At 44.5% G+C, this 14,441-nt stretch overlaps 1 protein-coding gene across 1 annotated transcript; it reads left to right on the top strand.

The window, feature by feature from the left end:
- Positions 1 to 11,780: 11,780 nt before the first annotated feature.
- Positions 11,781 to 12,203, top strand: LOC101663654 (histone H3.1-like). The gene has a single exon (XM_004696874.2). The coding sequence runs from the start codon at positions 11,784 to 11,786 to the stop codon at positions 12,201 to 12,203; it is 420 nt and encodes a 139-aa protein (XP_004696931.1). The 5' UTR covers positions 11,781 to 11,783.
- Positions 12,204 to 14,441: the final 2,238 nt, after the last annotated feature.

The following is a 14,441-nucleotide window of genomic DNA, read 5'->3' as shown; positions in this document are numbered from 1 at the left end:
TTCCAATGATCAGGCCATCCACTTGCTGCTTCCTCCAGGTGGCTCTTTCCAGTTATGTTCAAATCCCAACCTCAATGAAACCAGCCCTCACCACCCTATTCAAGAGACCTAAGACCGGCATGTGGCTGCTGACTCATGGTGACCTAGTGTGAGCAGAGTAACACTGCTGCACAGGGTTTTCAAGGTTGTGACCTTTCCGAAGCAGAGCACCAGGTCTGTCTTCTGAGGCACCTCTGGGTCTGAACCGTCCAACTTTTCCAATAACTAAAAGGGAAGCTTCAGGAGGCCATGTTTTGGTCTGATGAGCTCACACCAAGAACTTAGAACCACACCTGACACATTGGTGTGAGGTGCATGTTTGATGAATTCACTTAACAAAGAAAATAAAAAAAGTTCTTCTTCCTCTAGCCAGAAGGTTGGAGCCCTGGTGGCGTAGCAGGTACGCCTTGGGGTGCTACAGGGTCAACAGTTCGACATCACGGGCAATTCTACAGGAGAAAGATGAGGTTTCTACTCCTGTAAAGAGTAACAGTCTCCGAAACCCACAGAGACAGTTCTACCCTCTCCTAGAGGATTGCTCCGAAGCAGAATCCACAAAATGGCACATGAGTTTGATTTGGAGTTTTCTAGTCAGAAGAAGCACAAAAAATAAAAACGTGAAGGGGAGGATAAAAAGTGTTTTAAAAACCATAGATTAGGATTTGTAGTGACCCTATAGGTCAGGATAGAAGTGCCCCATTGAGTTTCCAAGGCTGTACATTTTCATGGAAGCAAACTGACTGCCACATCGTCTTCCGAAGTCAGCGACTGTCCCTTCTAACTGCCTACGTTACAGTTCAGTGCTCAAGAACTACTGTACCACCCACTGCGATCTAATCCATTCCAACTCCCCAACCGCTCTACAACAACAACAACAACAAACACCTTAATGTCATCCTATAGGATGCTTCTATATAATGCTTCTATAGAACATAGTAGAACTGCCCCCTGTGGATTTTAGAGGCTGTAAATCTTTAAGGGAGCAAAGCAGAGAAATAGTTGGGTGAGCTTGAACCGCCAACCTTGTGGTTAGCACTCAACACAACCTGCGATGGCACCAGGGGTCCATAACTGCCCTACCAGGGTGCCTGAAAGGCACTGCCACGGAGTCATTTATGACTCACAGCGACCCCAGGACAGGGTAGAACGGCCGGTGTGGGTTTTCTAGGGAGTGCTTTTTTACGGGAATAGAAAGGTTTATCTTTCTTCACTGTGTGGCTGCTGTTTTCAAATAGCTCACCTCCACGAGAGTGTCAAGTTTCAAGCCCTACCCCAGCCCCTCCTGTCCTTAAACGCACCCACCCATCCAACCAACCAACCAACCAACCAAACCAAACTCCCGGCCGTGGCGCGCAGGCGCCCTCGGAGCGCTGATGGCTGAGTGGTTACTTCTTAGTAACCACAAGGTCAGCAGTTCCAACCACCGGCGGCTGCCCCGCGGGAGAAAGAGGAGGACGCCCACGGGGGCATTTCCACGCTGCCCTACCGGGGAGTTCTTAAACACCAAGCTGTTTAAGGCAAGTCCCATCGGAATCTTTTTGCACAAAAGTAAAATGAGTAGACTCGGAGTTAGTTTGGGAATAAGTTACCAAAGGGTGGGAGAGTGTGGAAGGGCGGGGAGTAGGGACCCAAGGGTGAGAAGCACCGTGTCTCAGGCTCTGGGACGCCACGGGGGCTTTAAGGCCTGGACTCTTCAGGTTCCAGGGGCCACCGGGGTCACACAGGCCAGAGGTGTTTGGGTTGAAATCTTCTCAAGAGCCAGGTCGCCATTTCTAGCCCACGCCTCACAGATACATTCGGGAACTAGGGGGTCCTTGGGCAGGACGGGGACGACGCACTCGGGGCTGGGGTGACTGACACACAGGATCCCCTGCAGCCCAGATCTCCCTAGAGGTCCTGCGCACCGTCGCGCTCCGGGCGTCCGAAAGCCAGAGCGCGGACCAGCGACTCGGAGGATCCAGAGAGGGCGGTTCTGGCGGGTCCGAAATGCTGGGGTGCCGCAGAGCTGGGGTGGGGGAGGCTGGAGTGAGGGGTGCTGTACTGGGGGACGAGTGGCGGTGGAGCGGGGCCCGGGTGGTGTGGCTTCTCTGGGGCTTGCGCCAGCGGTGGGTTTTCTCACCTGGGTCCGTGTTAAACATCAAAGCTTTGGCTTTACGGACGTTTTCAGGATTGAAAATTTCAAAACCTCGAGGCCGGTCCCGAGTTTCACCTCATTTGCCTGTGAATACTAGCCAATGGACCACCACGATTCCTAGGGCAGCGTGGTTCCGGTACCTCCTCTGAGTTCAAGCTACCAGATGTTGTGTTGAAATTATGCAGTTTGTAGACTGATTTCTTACAGGACCGTGTATTTCCTAGGCATAGATGCAACGGTTTATTCTTTCTACAAGCCAAACATTTTCTTCCTCCTTTGATCTTTCACAACCCCCCACTAGGGGGTGATGGGTTATTTAGCATCTTGGTTCCTGTTTGCCCATAGATTTAATAATCCCAACTCATTGATTTAATAATCCCAACTACTGTCAAAGCCTTGTCCTGCCGCGCCCCCCACCCCGCCTTTTCTCAAATGTGCCTATCTTAGCCTCTTCTCTTTGTAGTGTCCATGAGCATTTCCAGAACTCTGCCTCATTAGGGACCATAGAGACCTGGTGGATAAGTGGTTATGTCTTGGGCTGCTAACCTCAAGGTCTATAGTTGGAAACCACCAGCCAGACAGAGTGCTGGGTAAAGTTGAGGCTTGCTACTCTAGTCATGAGTTACAGTCTTAGAACCTCACAGGAACTCTGCCTTAGGTTATTAAAAAAGACTGCAGTGGTACTGTGGGCTACCTATCGGGCTGTTAACCACGAGACTAGAGGTTCAAATCCACCAGACTGAGAGAGAAAGATGAGGCTACCTGCTTTCATAAAGATTTACAGTCTCTCATGAGGATTTACAGTCTGGGAAACCTATGAGTTCAAACCGACTCAATGGCAGTGCGTCTCTTTTTTCACCATGGGTTATTGGGGCTCTCCCATTTTTGTTTACTCTTTCCTATTTATACACTTACATATATTCATTTAAACTTTATAAACAAGCATGTTAGGTGTCATGGGGTCTGTTTTCCATTCATAGTGTACTAATGTGTCACAGTAGAAATGCCCCAGAAGGTTTCATGGGCTGTAATCTTTATGAATCCCTGATGCCACTTTGGTTAAAAGTGATTGACTGCTAACTGAAAAGTCAACAATTCAAACCCTCCTAAAGAAAGATATGGTAGTCAGTTTACATAAAATTGTAGTCTTGGAAATTGATTGGAGTACTTACATTCTGTTCTATAGAGTTCAACATTTGTACATAGCTCAGTTGCCTATACACAAAATTATCCTTCCTGGTCTTACATAATATTTTAACCCCATGTTTGTTTTATACAAGCAAGAATCATGGCCAGAAACTGGACATCCAGTAGAACTATGATTCTTTGGAGCCATAATTGATTATAAAAATATTAATTTCTTATATGGTTTTTATTTTAGGTGAAACCAGATGGATTATATATATTTTTAATCTAATATACTTTCACAATATAAATTTAAGAGAGGTTACCAGTTTGTATTGGATTTCCTTCTCTTGCTTTCTAATCAAAGGGATCCCAGGGGTCCAGTTAAGCACTCGGTTGCTACCCAGAAGGTTGTCAGTTCAAACCCAGCAGTCACTCTATGAAAGAAGGATGTGGCCATCTGTTTCCATAAAGATTGTGGCAGCAGCAAGGGGAGCAAACCAATGAAGTCCCCAGGGAATACCAAAAATAGACTTTGGGGCCAGGGCATGGCACCCCAGCAAACTTGACCGGAAAACACACCTAAAAGTCAACAAACAGACTTTGAATTATTCATAGTTTTTCTTTTTTTGTTGTTTTTTTAGTTTTGTTTTGTCTTCTGGTTTTTTGTGTGTCTGTGGTGGTGGTGATGGTGGTGGGTGGATTCTTTTGTTGTTTTGCTTTACTCTGCCTGTTTTTGTGTTTATTAGTGTCTCTGTGTATCTATCTAGATAAGATAGGCGGGATAAACAATCTGGAGGAGAAAACAATGTGACCAACAGTTCCATGGGTACGTGGGAGAGGGAGGGCAAGGGAAAGGAATTGGGTGTTAACAAACCAGGGACAAGGGAACAACAAGTGATCGAAAAATCAATGGCAAGGAGGATGTAGAATATCTGGTAGGGCTTGATCAAGGGCAATGTAACCAAGATGAATTACTGAAACCCAAATGAAGGCTGAGCATGATAGTGGGACAAGAAGAAAGTAAAAGGAAATAGAAGAAAGTACTAGGAGGCAAAGGGCATTTATAGAGGTCTAAATACAGGCATGTAAATATCTAAATATATATAAAAATAGGGAATAGATCTATATACATATATTCCTATATTAAGTACCAAGGTAGCAGGTGGACATTGGGCCTCAAGTATTCCCTCAAAGCAAGAACACTTTGTTCTAATAACTTGGCATTCCATGATGCTCACCTTCCTGACACAATCACTGTAGACAAAGCAGGTGCATAAGCAAATGTGGTGAAGAAAGCTGGTGATGCCCAGCTATCAAAAGACATCGTATCTAGGGTCTTAAAGGCTTGAAAATAAACAAATGGCCATCTAGCTGGGAAGCAAGGAAGTCCACATGGAAGAAGCACACCACCCTGTGTGATCATGACGTGTCAAAGGGATCAGGTATCAGGCATCAAAGATCCAGAACAAAAAATCACATCAATGAGGGGGAGTGCAGAGTGAAGACCCAAAACCCATCTGTAGACAATTAGACATCCCTTACAGAAGGGTCACAGAAAGAGACCCCAGTCAGGGTGCAGTATAGCACTAATGAAACATACAACTTTTCTCTAGTTGTTTAATGCTTCCTCTCCCCCCCACTATCGTGACTCCAATTCTACCTTACAAATCTGGCCAGACCAGAGCATGTACATGGGTACAGATAAGAGCTGGAAACACAGGGAATCCAGGACAGATAAATCCCTCAGGGACCAATAAATGAGAGGGTAAGGGGAAGGTGGGGGAGAAATGGGGAACAGATCACAATGATCTACATATAACCCCCTCCCTGGGGGACAGACAACAGAAAAGTGGGTGAAGGGAGACATTGGTTAGTGTAAGACATGAAAAAGTAATAACAATTTGTAAATTGTGAGGGAGCGGGGAGAGAGGGGGAAAAATGAGGAACTGATACCAAGGGCTCAAGTAGAAAGAAAATGTTTTGAAAATGATGATGGCAAGAAATGTACAAATGTGCTTGACACAATGAATGTATGGATGGATTATGATAAGAGCTGTATGAGCCCTCAATAAAATGATTTTTTAAAAGAGAAAAGATTAATAAAGACAGGTGATCTCTGGGGGAAAAAAGTATCTTGAATGTAACTCTACCCAATTTAATAAAATCAACTAGCCAATCAACAATAAAAAAAATAAGTAGCCTTGCTAAGAGACTTCTTGAGCTTGAGTCCTCCCCAGACAGCTGTTTGCAGTTGTACTTGGAGGTGATCTTGGCACTTCCAAAGGCAAATTGCATGACATCAGACCTTCATGGCTCCTTTTTTCTGAACATAAGCTACATCACTTTAAGCCTTTTTGTGGGCCAATGTTCTTCAAGTGAAGACAGTGCAGACCATTGAAAAAGTCGATTAATACAGATGACCCTATTTGGATTTCTGTGGGTGCAGACTTTGGGTGGTGTAAACAGCATACTCAACTACTAACCAAAAACTGAAGAGTCTAGTCCATTCAGAGGTTCCTCAGCAAAAAGGAATAATGATTGATTTCCCCAAAAGGTAAGTCATTGAGACCTCTGGAACACAGGCACGGTGGCACATATGAGGTCTCCATGAGTTCGAGTCAAGGCCACAGCAATGTTCCCTCTATGGCTAATATTTTTCAATGGCTTTGATATAGCCATCATCTGATTGGCTTAAAGAGCACATTTAAAAGGGTAGCTGTCTATTTAATTCTCTGTTTGGATAAAAATAGCTACAAGATATCAGCCAATTGAAGTACAAATGGATAGCTTACCTCTGAAGGCCTTCAACAAGCCCCTCCTCCCCTAGAAAGAACTACAGAATAAGGAAAGATTATTCACAAAAAATGCAAGGACTTAGCAGTAATGGAAAAATCTATAAATATAACTCATAGCTGATTCAAAACCAAAGAACAACTCAATCGTTACTTAAGAGTATTAGATAGTGTTCATTTTTCAGTAAATAGTCAATCTAAAGTAAGTAACCCCCAAAATTGACAATTCCTTATCCTGATTACATGAATAACTCTCAAACAAACAAAAAGTAGCATCAAGTATGATGGTGAAATACATCATTCCCAAATTCAGACACATCACAGATCCCAAACACTCACTGCCATCGAGTTGTCCACACCTGGCAACCCAATGGGGCAGGCTAGAAAACTGCTCCTGTGAGTTTCCAAGACTGGAACTGTTTGCAGGAGTAGAAAGCCTTGTTTTTCTCCCTCAGAATGGCTAGTGGTTTTGAACTGCTGACTTGTAATTAGCAGCCCGACTTGTAACCACTGTACCACCAGATAGTCCATATTCACCTTAGCATTTATTCTATTTTGCCATATTAGAGAATGTACTAAAACATTTTCCACTGTTTTTTTTAAAAGTAGGGACAATTATTTCATTGTATTTAATACTGAGAAGTGGCAGAGAAGTGTTTCCAAAGTGCGATCCAGTTCCAACAGCATTGCCAAACATGGAAACTTGATAGAAATGTAAATACTTGGGCTCACTCCAGACCCAGGAGTTCCTGGGTAGTGCAAACAGTTACGCACTGGTCTATTAGCCAAAACGTTGGCAGATCAAACCCACCCAGAGGGAAGACAGACCTGGTGATCTGCTTCTTTTTTTTTTTTTTTTTAATCATTTCATTAGGGGCTCATACAACTCATCAAAATCCATACACACATCAATTGTGTAAAGCGCATTTGTACATTCATTGCCCTCATCATTCTCAAAACATTTGCTCTCCACTTAAATCCCCGGCATTAGGTCCTCATTTTCCCCCTCCCTCCCCGCTCCCTCCTCCCTCATGAGCCCTTGATAGTTTATAAATTGTTATTTTGTCATATCTTGCCCTGTTCGACGTCTACCTTCACCCACTTTTCTGTTGTCCGACCCCCAGGGAGGAGGTCACATATAGTTCCTTGTAACCGGTTCCCTCTTTCCTACCCACTCTCTCTCTACCCTCCCTGTTTCGCCACTCTCACCACTGGTCCTGGAGGGCTCATCCGCCCTGGATTCCCTGTATTTTCAGTTCCTATCTGTACCAGTGTACATCCTCTGGTCTAGCCAGACTTGCAAGGTCTAATTCGAGTCATGGTAGTGGAAGCCGAGAGGAAACATTTAGTAACTAGAGGAAAGTTGTATTTTTCATCATTGTTACGTCACACCCTGACTGGCTCATCTCCTCCCTGAGACCCCTCTGCAAGGGGATCTCCAGTGGCCTACTGATGGGCTTTGGGTCTCCACTCCGCACTCCCCCCCATCATGGTGATCTGGTTCTGAAAGACAGTAAGTTTGAAAATTCTATGAAGCTATGTTGTTCTGCACCCACAAGACTGTCATAAGTCAGAACTAACTCAACAACAACTGACAACAACAATATGGTTTTCAAAATCTTCATAAAATATCTTTCATAACTTTGATTTGTTTCACAATCAAGGTCATAATAAAGTCAACACAAACCCTAAAAAGTTTATCTGGAAAAATATAGGATTTTTATTATCCAAGTAGATTGCAAGAGGAGTCTTGGTGGTGGTTAGGTGGTTAAAGCTCTCGGTTGCTAATTAAAAGGTTGGAAGTTCAAACTCAACACCCTCTAGCTTCAGGAGAAAGATACAGTCTACTTCTATAAAGATTTACAGCCTTGAAGGGTTCTCAAGGGGGGCAGTTCTGTTATGTCCTACAGGGCCATTATGAGCTGCAATCTGCTCAGCAAGGGGTTGGTTGTTTAACATTTAATAGCACACATGAAGATAAGCCAAAAGCTTGGTGTCACAGAAGCAAAGAGAAGAAAATGGTTTCAAATTTAGGAAGAAATTAGTTGTGTTACATACTGCACGATGTGATCTTTAGGAGGTCTTGTGTAACCTTGACCTTCCTGTCAAGTTCTGTGGCACGCTGAGGAAGAAAGTCAGCTGAGAGGATTCAAGAGGGCACCAGAAGACAGAACTGAAAGAGTCATAGAAGTACGCCTTTGGAGGAGGCTAAGGAGCCCGGAGGGGATGTGGTTGAAGTGCTGAGCGGGTAACAAAGGTTATAAATTCGAACCATCAGCTGTGCAGCAAGGGAAAGAGGTGGTGGTGTGCTTCTGTAAAGATTTACACCCTTGGACACCTATTGGGTAATTCTACTCTCTCCTATAGAGTCACTATGAGTTAAAATCAACTCAATCAGTCACTGTGGGTGCATTTGTTGCGTGTGTTTCTTGTTTGTTTTTATTGTAAAGGGATTCAAAGATATGAGGTATCCATTAGAAGGTTGTGTTGGATAAAGAAATAGGTTTTTCCTCTAATAACTTCCAATCCTAATAGAACTATATTAGTTTCTAGGGCCTGAAGCATTAAACTGCTAACCGCAAGATTGGTAGTTCAAACCACCAGCAGCAACTCAGGATAGAGATGTGCTGTCTGTTCCCATAAAGATATATTTGCTCTGAAATCCTACACAGGGCTACTACGAGTCAGAATTCACTCAATGGCTGCGAGTTCAGTTCAGGGTTTTAGGGCTTTGAGAGGCTATAACTCACAATCACCACCTCACTGTTTCTTTTGACTCAAAAGGAGTACTTATTCCTCTAAGAACCTCTACAGGAGCTCACAAGTGACAAGTCTTGCTGTCACTCCATTAAGAAGGAAAAAAAAGTTTTTAAATTAAAAAAAAAAAAGAGTACAGCATGGGCATCTAAGAATCATCTTTAAGAACCAGGAAAATTATTGGTGAACAAGACCAATTTTCTCACAAAGCATGTGAGAAAATGACATGGGGTCCATATCTGACCTCCTCTGGCTACACAAGGAGGGCAAATCCAACTCTACACCAGCCTAAGGTCAATTGCTACAAGCCAGCTATGGCCTCAGACCTTTATTCTATTCTAACACCAACCAGACCTTCCTTCCGTGGCACTCTGCTTTTTCACTGCGTGCAATAATCTATTGCAATGGCCTACAGAACTCATGCAACAATCATGATTATTGGGATTTGTTAGGAAAATTAATAAGTGAGGCTGAGAAAACATAAGGAACAGTCCTTGTGCATGTACCAGTGCCTTTTCTCAGTCACGTAAGCAGGCACTTCTAATCCTCAACCTCTCAGACCTAGCCCTTTAGCCCTTGTCCTTCTCAGGCAAGTCTCACAAAGCTTCCTTAGTCCTGATAAATGTCCAAAGAGAACCCTCTCCTGCAACCCTATTCAGGATGCAAGTCGGCATCCTGCCCGGAGGAACTTAGCTTTGCTCTGTCCATGCACTGGGAAGCCCACCACATTGTCTCCTGGTCTCGCTGTGGCTCTTCTGCTCTGTCTCCTGGTTCAGTGCCTCTGTCGCCTGGAATCTCACAAAGTCAGCGAGTGGCTCTTAATTCTTGATGGCCATGGGATTCCTCTGTTGCTGCTTCTTACACGGGTCACTTTTATACTCACAGGAATGAAAAAACTGCCCAGTTCCTGAGTGAAAGTCCTCTATATCTTATTTGCATGTTCCCACCCAATGACTGGGTGGGAGTTACCAAGACTGAATAAAAGAGCCATTGCAAGTACTTCCACTTCACTGTGGTATACCTCTAAAATCTCAAAAACCCTAACACATTTCTTTATTTCCTTAGTAGTAAAACAAACAATAATAGCAATGGTAGCTATTAACAAGCTAGGGCTTGTTAAAAATGTTCGATTTTTCACCTGTGAAATTTGCAGTACAAGCAAGTGATACCTGAAACACCTCAGATTCATTATGCTTCATTATAATTCAAAATTAATTGTGATTTTGAATTAATTTTTGGTCACTGGGCATTCAGAAGCCTTTTACTATTGCCCAAAGTTTCAAGACCCCACATTCAGTGTTGCAACCCACAATGTCAGAAGCTTTGCTCAAGAAGGGGAACGCTTCCCTCAGACAATGGCATGGAAGCTGCAGCTCCGAGCCTTGCACAGAACACACATAACCTTATCTGTAGAATGGATGTGTTCTAAACACGTTTGTGTCTTCAGTAGAATATTTGTATCTGAGGCGCTCTTGAAATACTGCTTTGGGAAATGACTTTTGAGGGACATTTTCTTCACTCGCCTTGGTTCCCCTGCAGGCCGAAGTGGAAGGAAATTTAACCAGAGTTCAGGTAAGCGAACGCTTAGCTTTGTTTGTAAAATGTAACCAAAGCTCAGGAAAGCAAAGTTAGCTGGCAGGAGCACTGGTGGCATAGTGGGTTGGTTGCACGTTGTCTGCTAACCATAGGTCAGCAGTTCAAAACTACCAGCTTCTCTGCAGAAGAGGCTTTCCACACCTGTGAAGGTTCAGTCTTTGAAACCCGCCGAGGCAGTTATCTTGTGCCCTATAGGGTTGCTCTGAGTCAGAAATGGACTTGAAGATGGTGAGTACTTGTGAGTCCTGCTGGGGGAGGTGGGGGTTGAAGGGGTGGATGGCGGGGGTGGTGCATGCTATTGCTGTTAGTTGTCCTAGACCCCCGGTCAAGACAACGTCAGGTACGTAGAATAGAACTGCTCCACGCAGTTTTCAAGGCGGTGACCTTTGGGAAGCAGATTATTAGGACTGTGTTCCAAAGTGTCTCTTGGTGAATTCAAACTGCCAACCTTTTGGCTAGTAGCCAAGCATCCCACGCAGGGGTGCCCCTTATGCCGTCTCTGGTTCTTTATTGTTCAGACAGCGCTAACTGGCATTCTGCCCTATTTCCAAGTAATGCTGCGGCTCGAAACCTCTGAGAACCACCCCAAAACGAAAGGGATCTTGCCTGGAAAAGTGAGGCCTCAGATATGGCTCACACCCTCCAAGAGCTGACTCAAGTCCAAGTTCCATTAGACAGAAAACCCCTATGCAGCTCCCGAACAACCCACTCCCAACCCCAACTCCTGCTGGAAGCTCAGGGTGAGTACTTGGGTGATACGTCACCCCGGGATGTCCTGGTGACACCCAGAGATCGGCACTACCAATACTCAGGAGGGAGGAGAGACTTGTCCGAGTCTCTGGTGCAAGAAGGCCTTGAACCTGTCGCCTGTGTAGGCACCACACTCATGAACCACCAGCAAGCCTGCACTGGTCCTGACGTAAGAAGGGGAAGCTGAGGTGCTGTGTAATAACATAGCAAGGGTCGATTGTGTAAACATTCGGTTCTAGAAGGTTCCTGGTCCAAACTGAGAGGAAAGTAAAGAGGGGAGGGGGAATGTGCTAACAAGAAAGATGCGTGTGTGGAAAAAGACAATGGAGGATCGATGATTTCATACCTCACTCCGTGCTCTGCCTGAATACTGGTTACAAGGGTACACACAAAGGGTGAAGCGCCAGCAGCAGGAGGAACACAGAACAGCAGGAAAGTTATTGGAGGACTACCAACCAATCACGTTGTAGAATTTCATCACGCGATTTTACGCACCGGTCCCTCGTCCAATCAGGACGCAGAAGCCTCTATAAATAGAGGCGGGTCAAGGCTTCAGTCTGCAGCCTTGAGGGAGAGAGCTGTCGTCGATGATTACCATGGCTCGCACTAAGCAAACTGCGCGGAAGTCCACAGGCGGAAAAGCCCCGCGGAAGCAGCTGGCAACCAAAGTAGCCCGCAAGAGCGCTCCAGCCACCGGAGGCGTCAAGAAGCCACACCGCTACCGCCCAGGCACCGTGGCGCTACGGGAGATCCGCCGCTACCAGAAGTCTACCGAGCTGTTGATTCGCAGGTTACCCTTCCAGCGTCTGGTTCGTGAAATTGCGCAGGACTTCAAGACCGACCTGCGCTTCCAGACCTCCGCAGTGATGGCGCTACAGGAGGCGTGCGAGGCCTACCTAGTGGGAGTCTTTGAAGACACCAACCTATGCGCCATCCATGCTAAGCGAGTTACCATCATGCCCAAGGATATCCAGCTCGCTCGTCGCATCCGCGGGGAGCGGGCCTAAGGCCTGGCATAGGCTTTGAAAGTTCTACTTCTGTCAACCCAAAGGCTCTTTTCAGAGCCACTTAGCTTCTCAAGAAGTTGCTGTAATCTTGTTTTCCAGTTTCTTATGCCAGACAAACGGATCACTGTTCATATAATAAGGAATAGTGGGTACCAAAGAGGGAAACTATCAACCATAAGATTTTTCTATAGTAAATATGCACATGACCGACCTGGGCACTTTCATATAAGGGCAGTTTCAAGATAGTTCCACGATAGTTGCTATATTACTCTCCCCCAATCACTCCTATACAGAAAATGATGAAGTCTTTTGACATTCCTAGTCTGCCAGGGCATGATGGCTTGTGGGTTGCTTTGATGCTGAATGGGCAGGGTGACCCAAAGTGAAGTGTCAGCAGAGCTTCCAGACTGAAAACAGGTTATGAAGGAATAGGCTGGTTGTCCACTTCAGTGGAATTAAACCAAACCCAAACTTGCTGCCATCTAGTCAGGGCTAACTGCGGTCCTATACGACAGGGTAGAACTGCCCCTGAGATTTTCTAAGACTGGGAGTAGAAAGCCCCATCTTCTGTGGAATGGCATATGGTTTCACACTGCTGACCTTTCAGTTAGCAATATAACCACTATGCCACCATGCCTTCTGTCAGCGGAATTAGATACCATAATGTATATTACAAACAAAGCTAACTGTGGTAGTTACATAATCTGGTGTCAATTTGGGATTTATGAGGAATAAGAGTGAAGGAGTGGAGTCTAGTCTCTCAACCAGGTCATAGCCAATGAGGTTTCTGAGTAGGCATGGCTGTCTCCTGAGAATTCTTGGAACTGTCTGAAGAAGACTTTATAGATTGGTATCAGACATATGGGCTAATATCGGACTTATGGACTTGATGTGGACTGGGCTGGGACGTTTTCACAATAGTCAATTATATACATATGAGTATCTATGAAGTTGTTTAGTCTACCCAGACTAACATTATGGTAACTTGGGAGTGGGCTACTAGAGAAACAATTCATAAATATGGAGAGTAGATGTTTGCTTGACTTCTCACTCATGGTAGTGTTTCTTCTTTGGCTAGCCAGAAGTCAGAATATGGCAATTCAGTTTACTGGGTTGTTTTTTCTGGAAAAAATATGGGAAGTTAAAAAGTTTTGATTATTTAGTTTGGTTGTAGTCTTTGATTATTCCTGTGTGAAATGGGAAAAATGAATGTTGTTAATGTATATATTTGAGCTCAGGGGTAGAAATCACCATTTGAACTTCTCAGAAACCATGCTGCTTAAGGAAAATGGTTGACAAAAAGTCAAAATGGCTGACAGAAAGCCTAGATCTGGTTTGATACTCTCAGAGGCCTAATTCCATATTTTGTATCAATAGAATAGTTCAGATAAAGATTAAGATAAACTAAATAAGGATTGAACTTGACTGTTTTAAGAATTGAGTTTAGTATATGGTTCTACTTTATACTGATTTCTTGTGCTTATTATTGTGGATAGTAAGGATTTATAGAAATGATTTGGGAAAGTATGAAAATAGAGAGCTTGTAAACCCACTTGCTTTGAGCCATTAAAATTTGATCTTTAGATGGATGATGGGTTTAGGACAGGCCTTCAAAGAAGACAAAGGATAAGCCCCGCTCAGTGCTTTGGAATACTCAGGACATTTGCGTTCCAAGAGACCTGCCTAGGGGCAAAATTGACAGATTGGAGAAAAAGGAACTCTTTGGTGTTTTGATGTTTGAATGAGTGGTTTTTGTCAGAAGCTGGGAAAAAAATCTGGAACCATGAAGAAAACTCCTTTCTAGGACAAAACGTTAAAAGGAGCTTGTGGGCAGGCTGAAATACTTGCTAGGTGACCATCTGGATCCGCTTGAGTGGAAATGGGAGAAATGCAGCAGCAATAAAGAGAAGGGTTGAGTCTGGCCACTGATACCTATTGACTTGGTTTACAGGAACTAGAGGAGAAGATGGGAGCGGGTTGACTGGTTTGAAGTTCATGACCTAGCACAAGGGGGATAGGGTTGTTGAGAATTTGTGATGGGGCCATGGTCAAAAGGCAAGGCAACCAATGGACAGCCTGGTGAGGCTAAGTGAGACAGCTCACATTGAATTTACCAGAACTTGACCAGATAAAGAGAAGATAATGAGCCTGTGAACTGGTGCATATTGCTGCTGACTTTATGGATAGCCTGTCCTGATTTGACTTTGCTTATGGGTGTGAATTTCACAAGGTTCCAAC

Source organism: Echinops telfairi, unplaced genomic scaffold, assembly GCF_000313985.2.
Source record: "Echinops telfairi isolate 266 unplaced genomic scaffold, ASM31398v2 ScPeMD7_7469;HRSCAF=8507_0, whole genome shotgun sequence".
Classification (NCBI taxonomy): Eukaryota; Metazoa; Chordata; class Mammalia; order Afrosoricida; family Tenrecidae; genus Echinops; species Echinops telfairi.
Note: the sequence above shows the minus strand (reverse complement) of the source record. Positions and strands in the feature narration are given on the sequence as shown.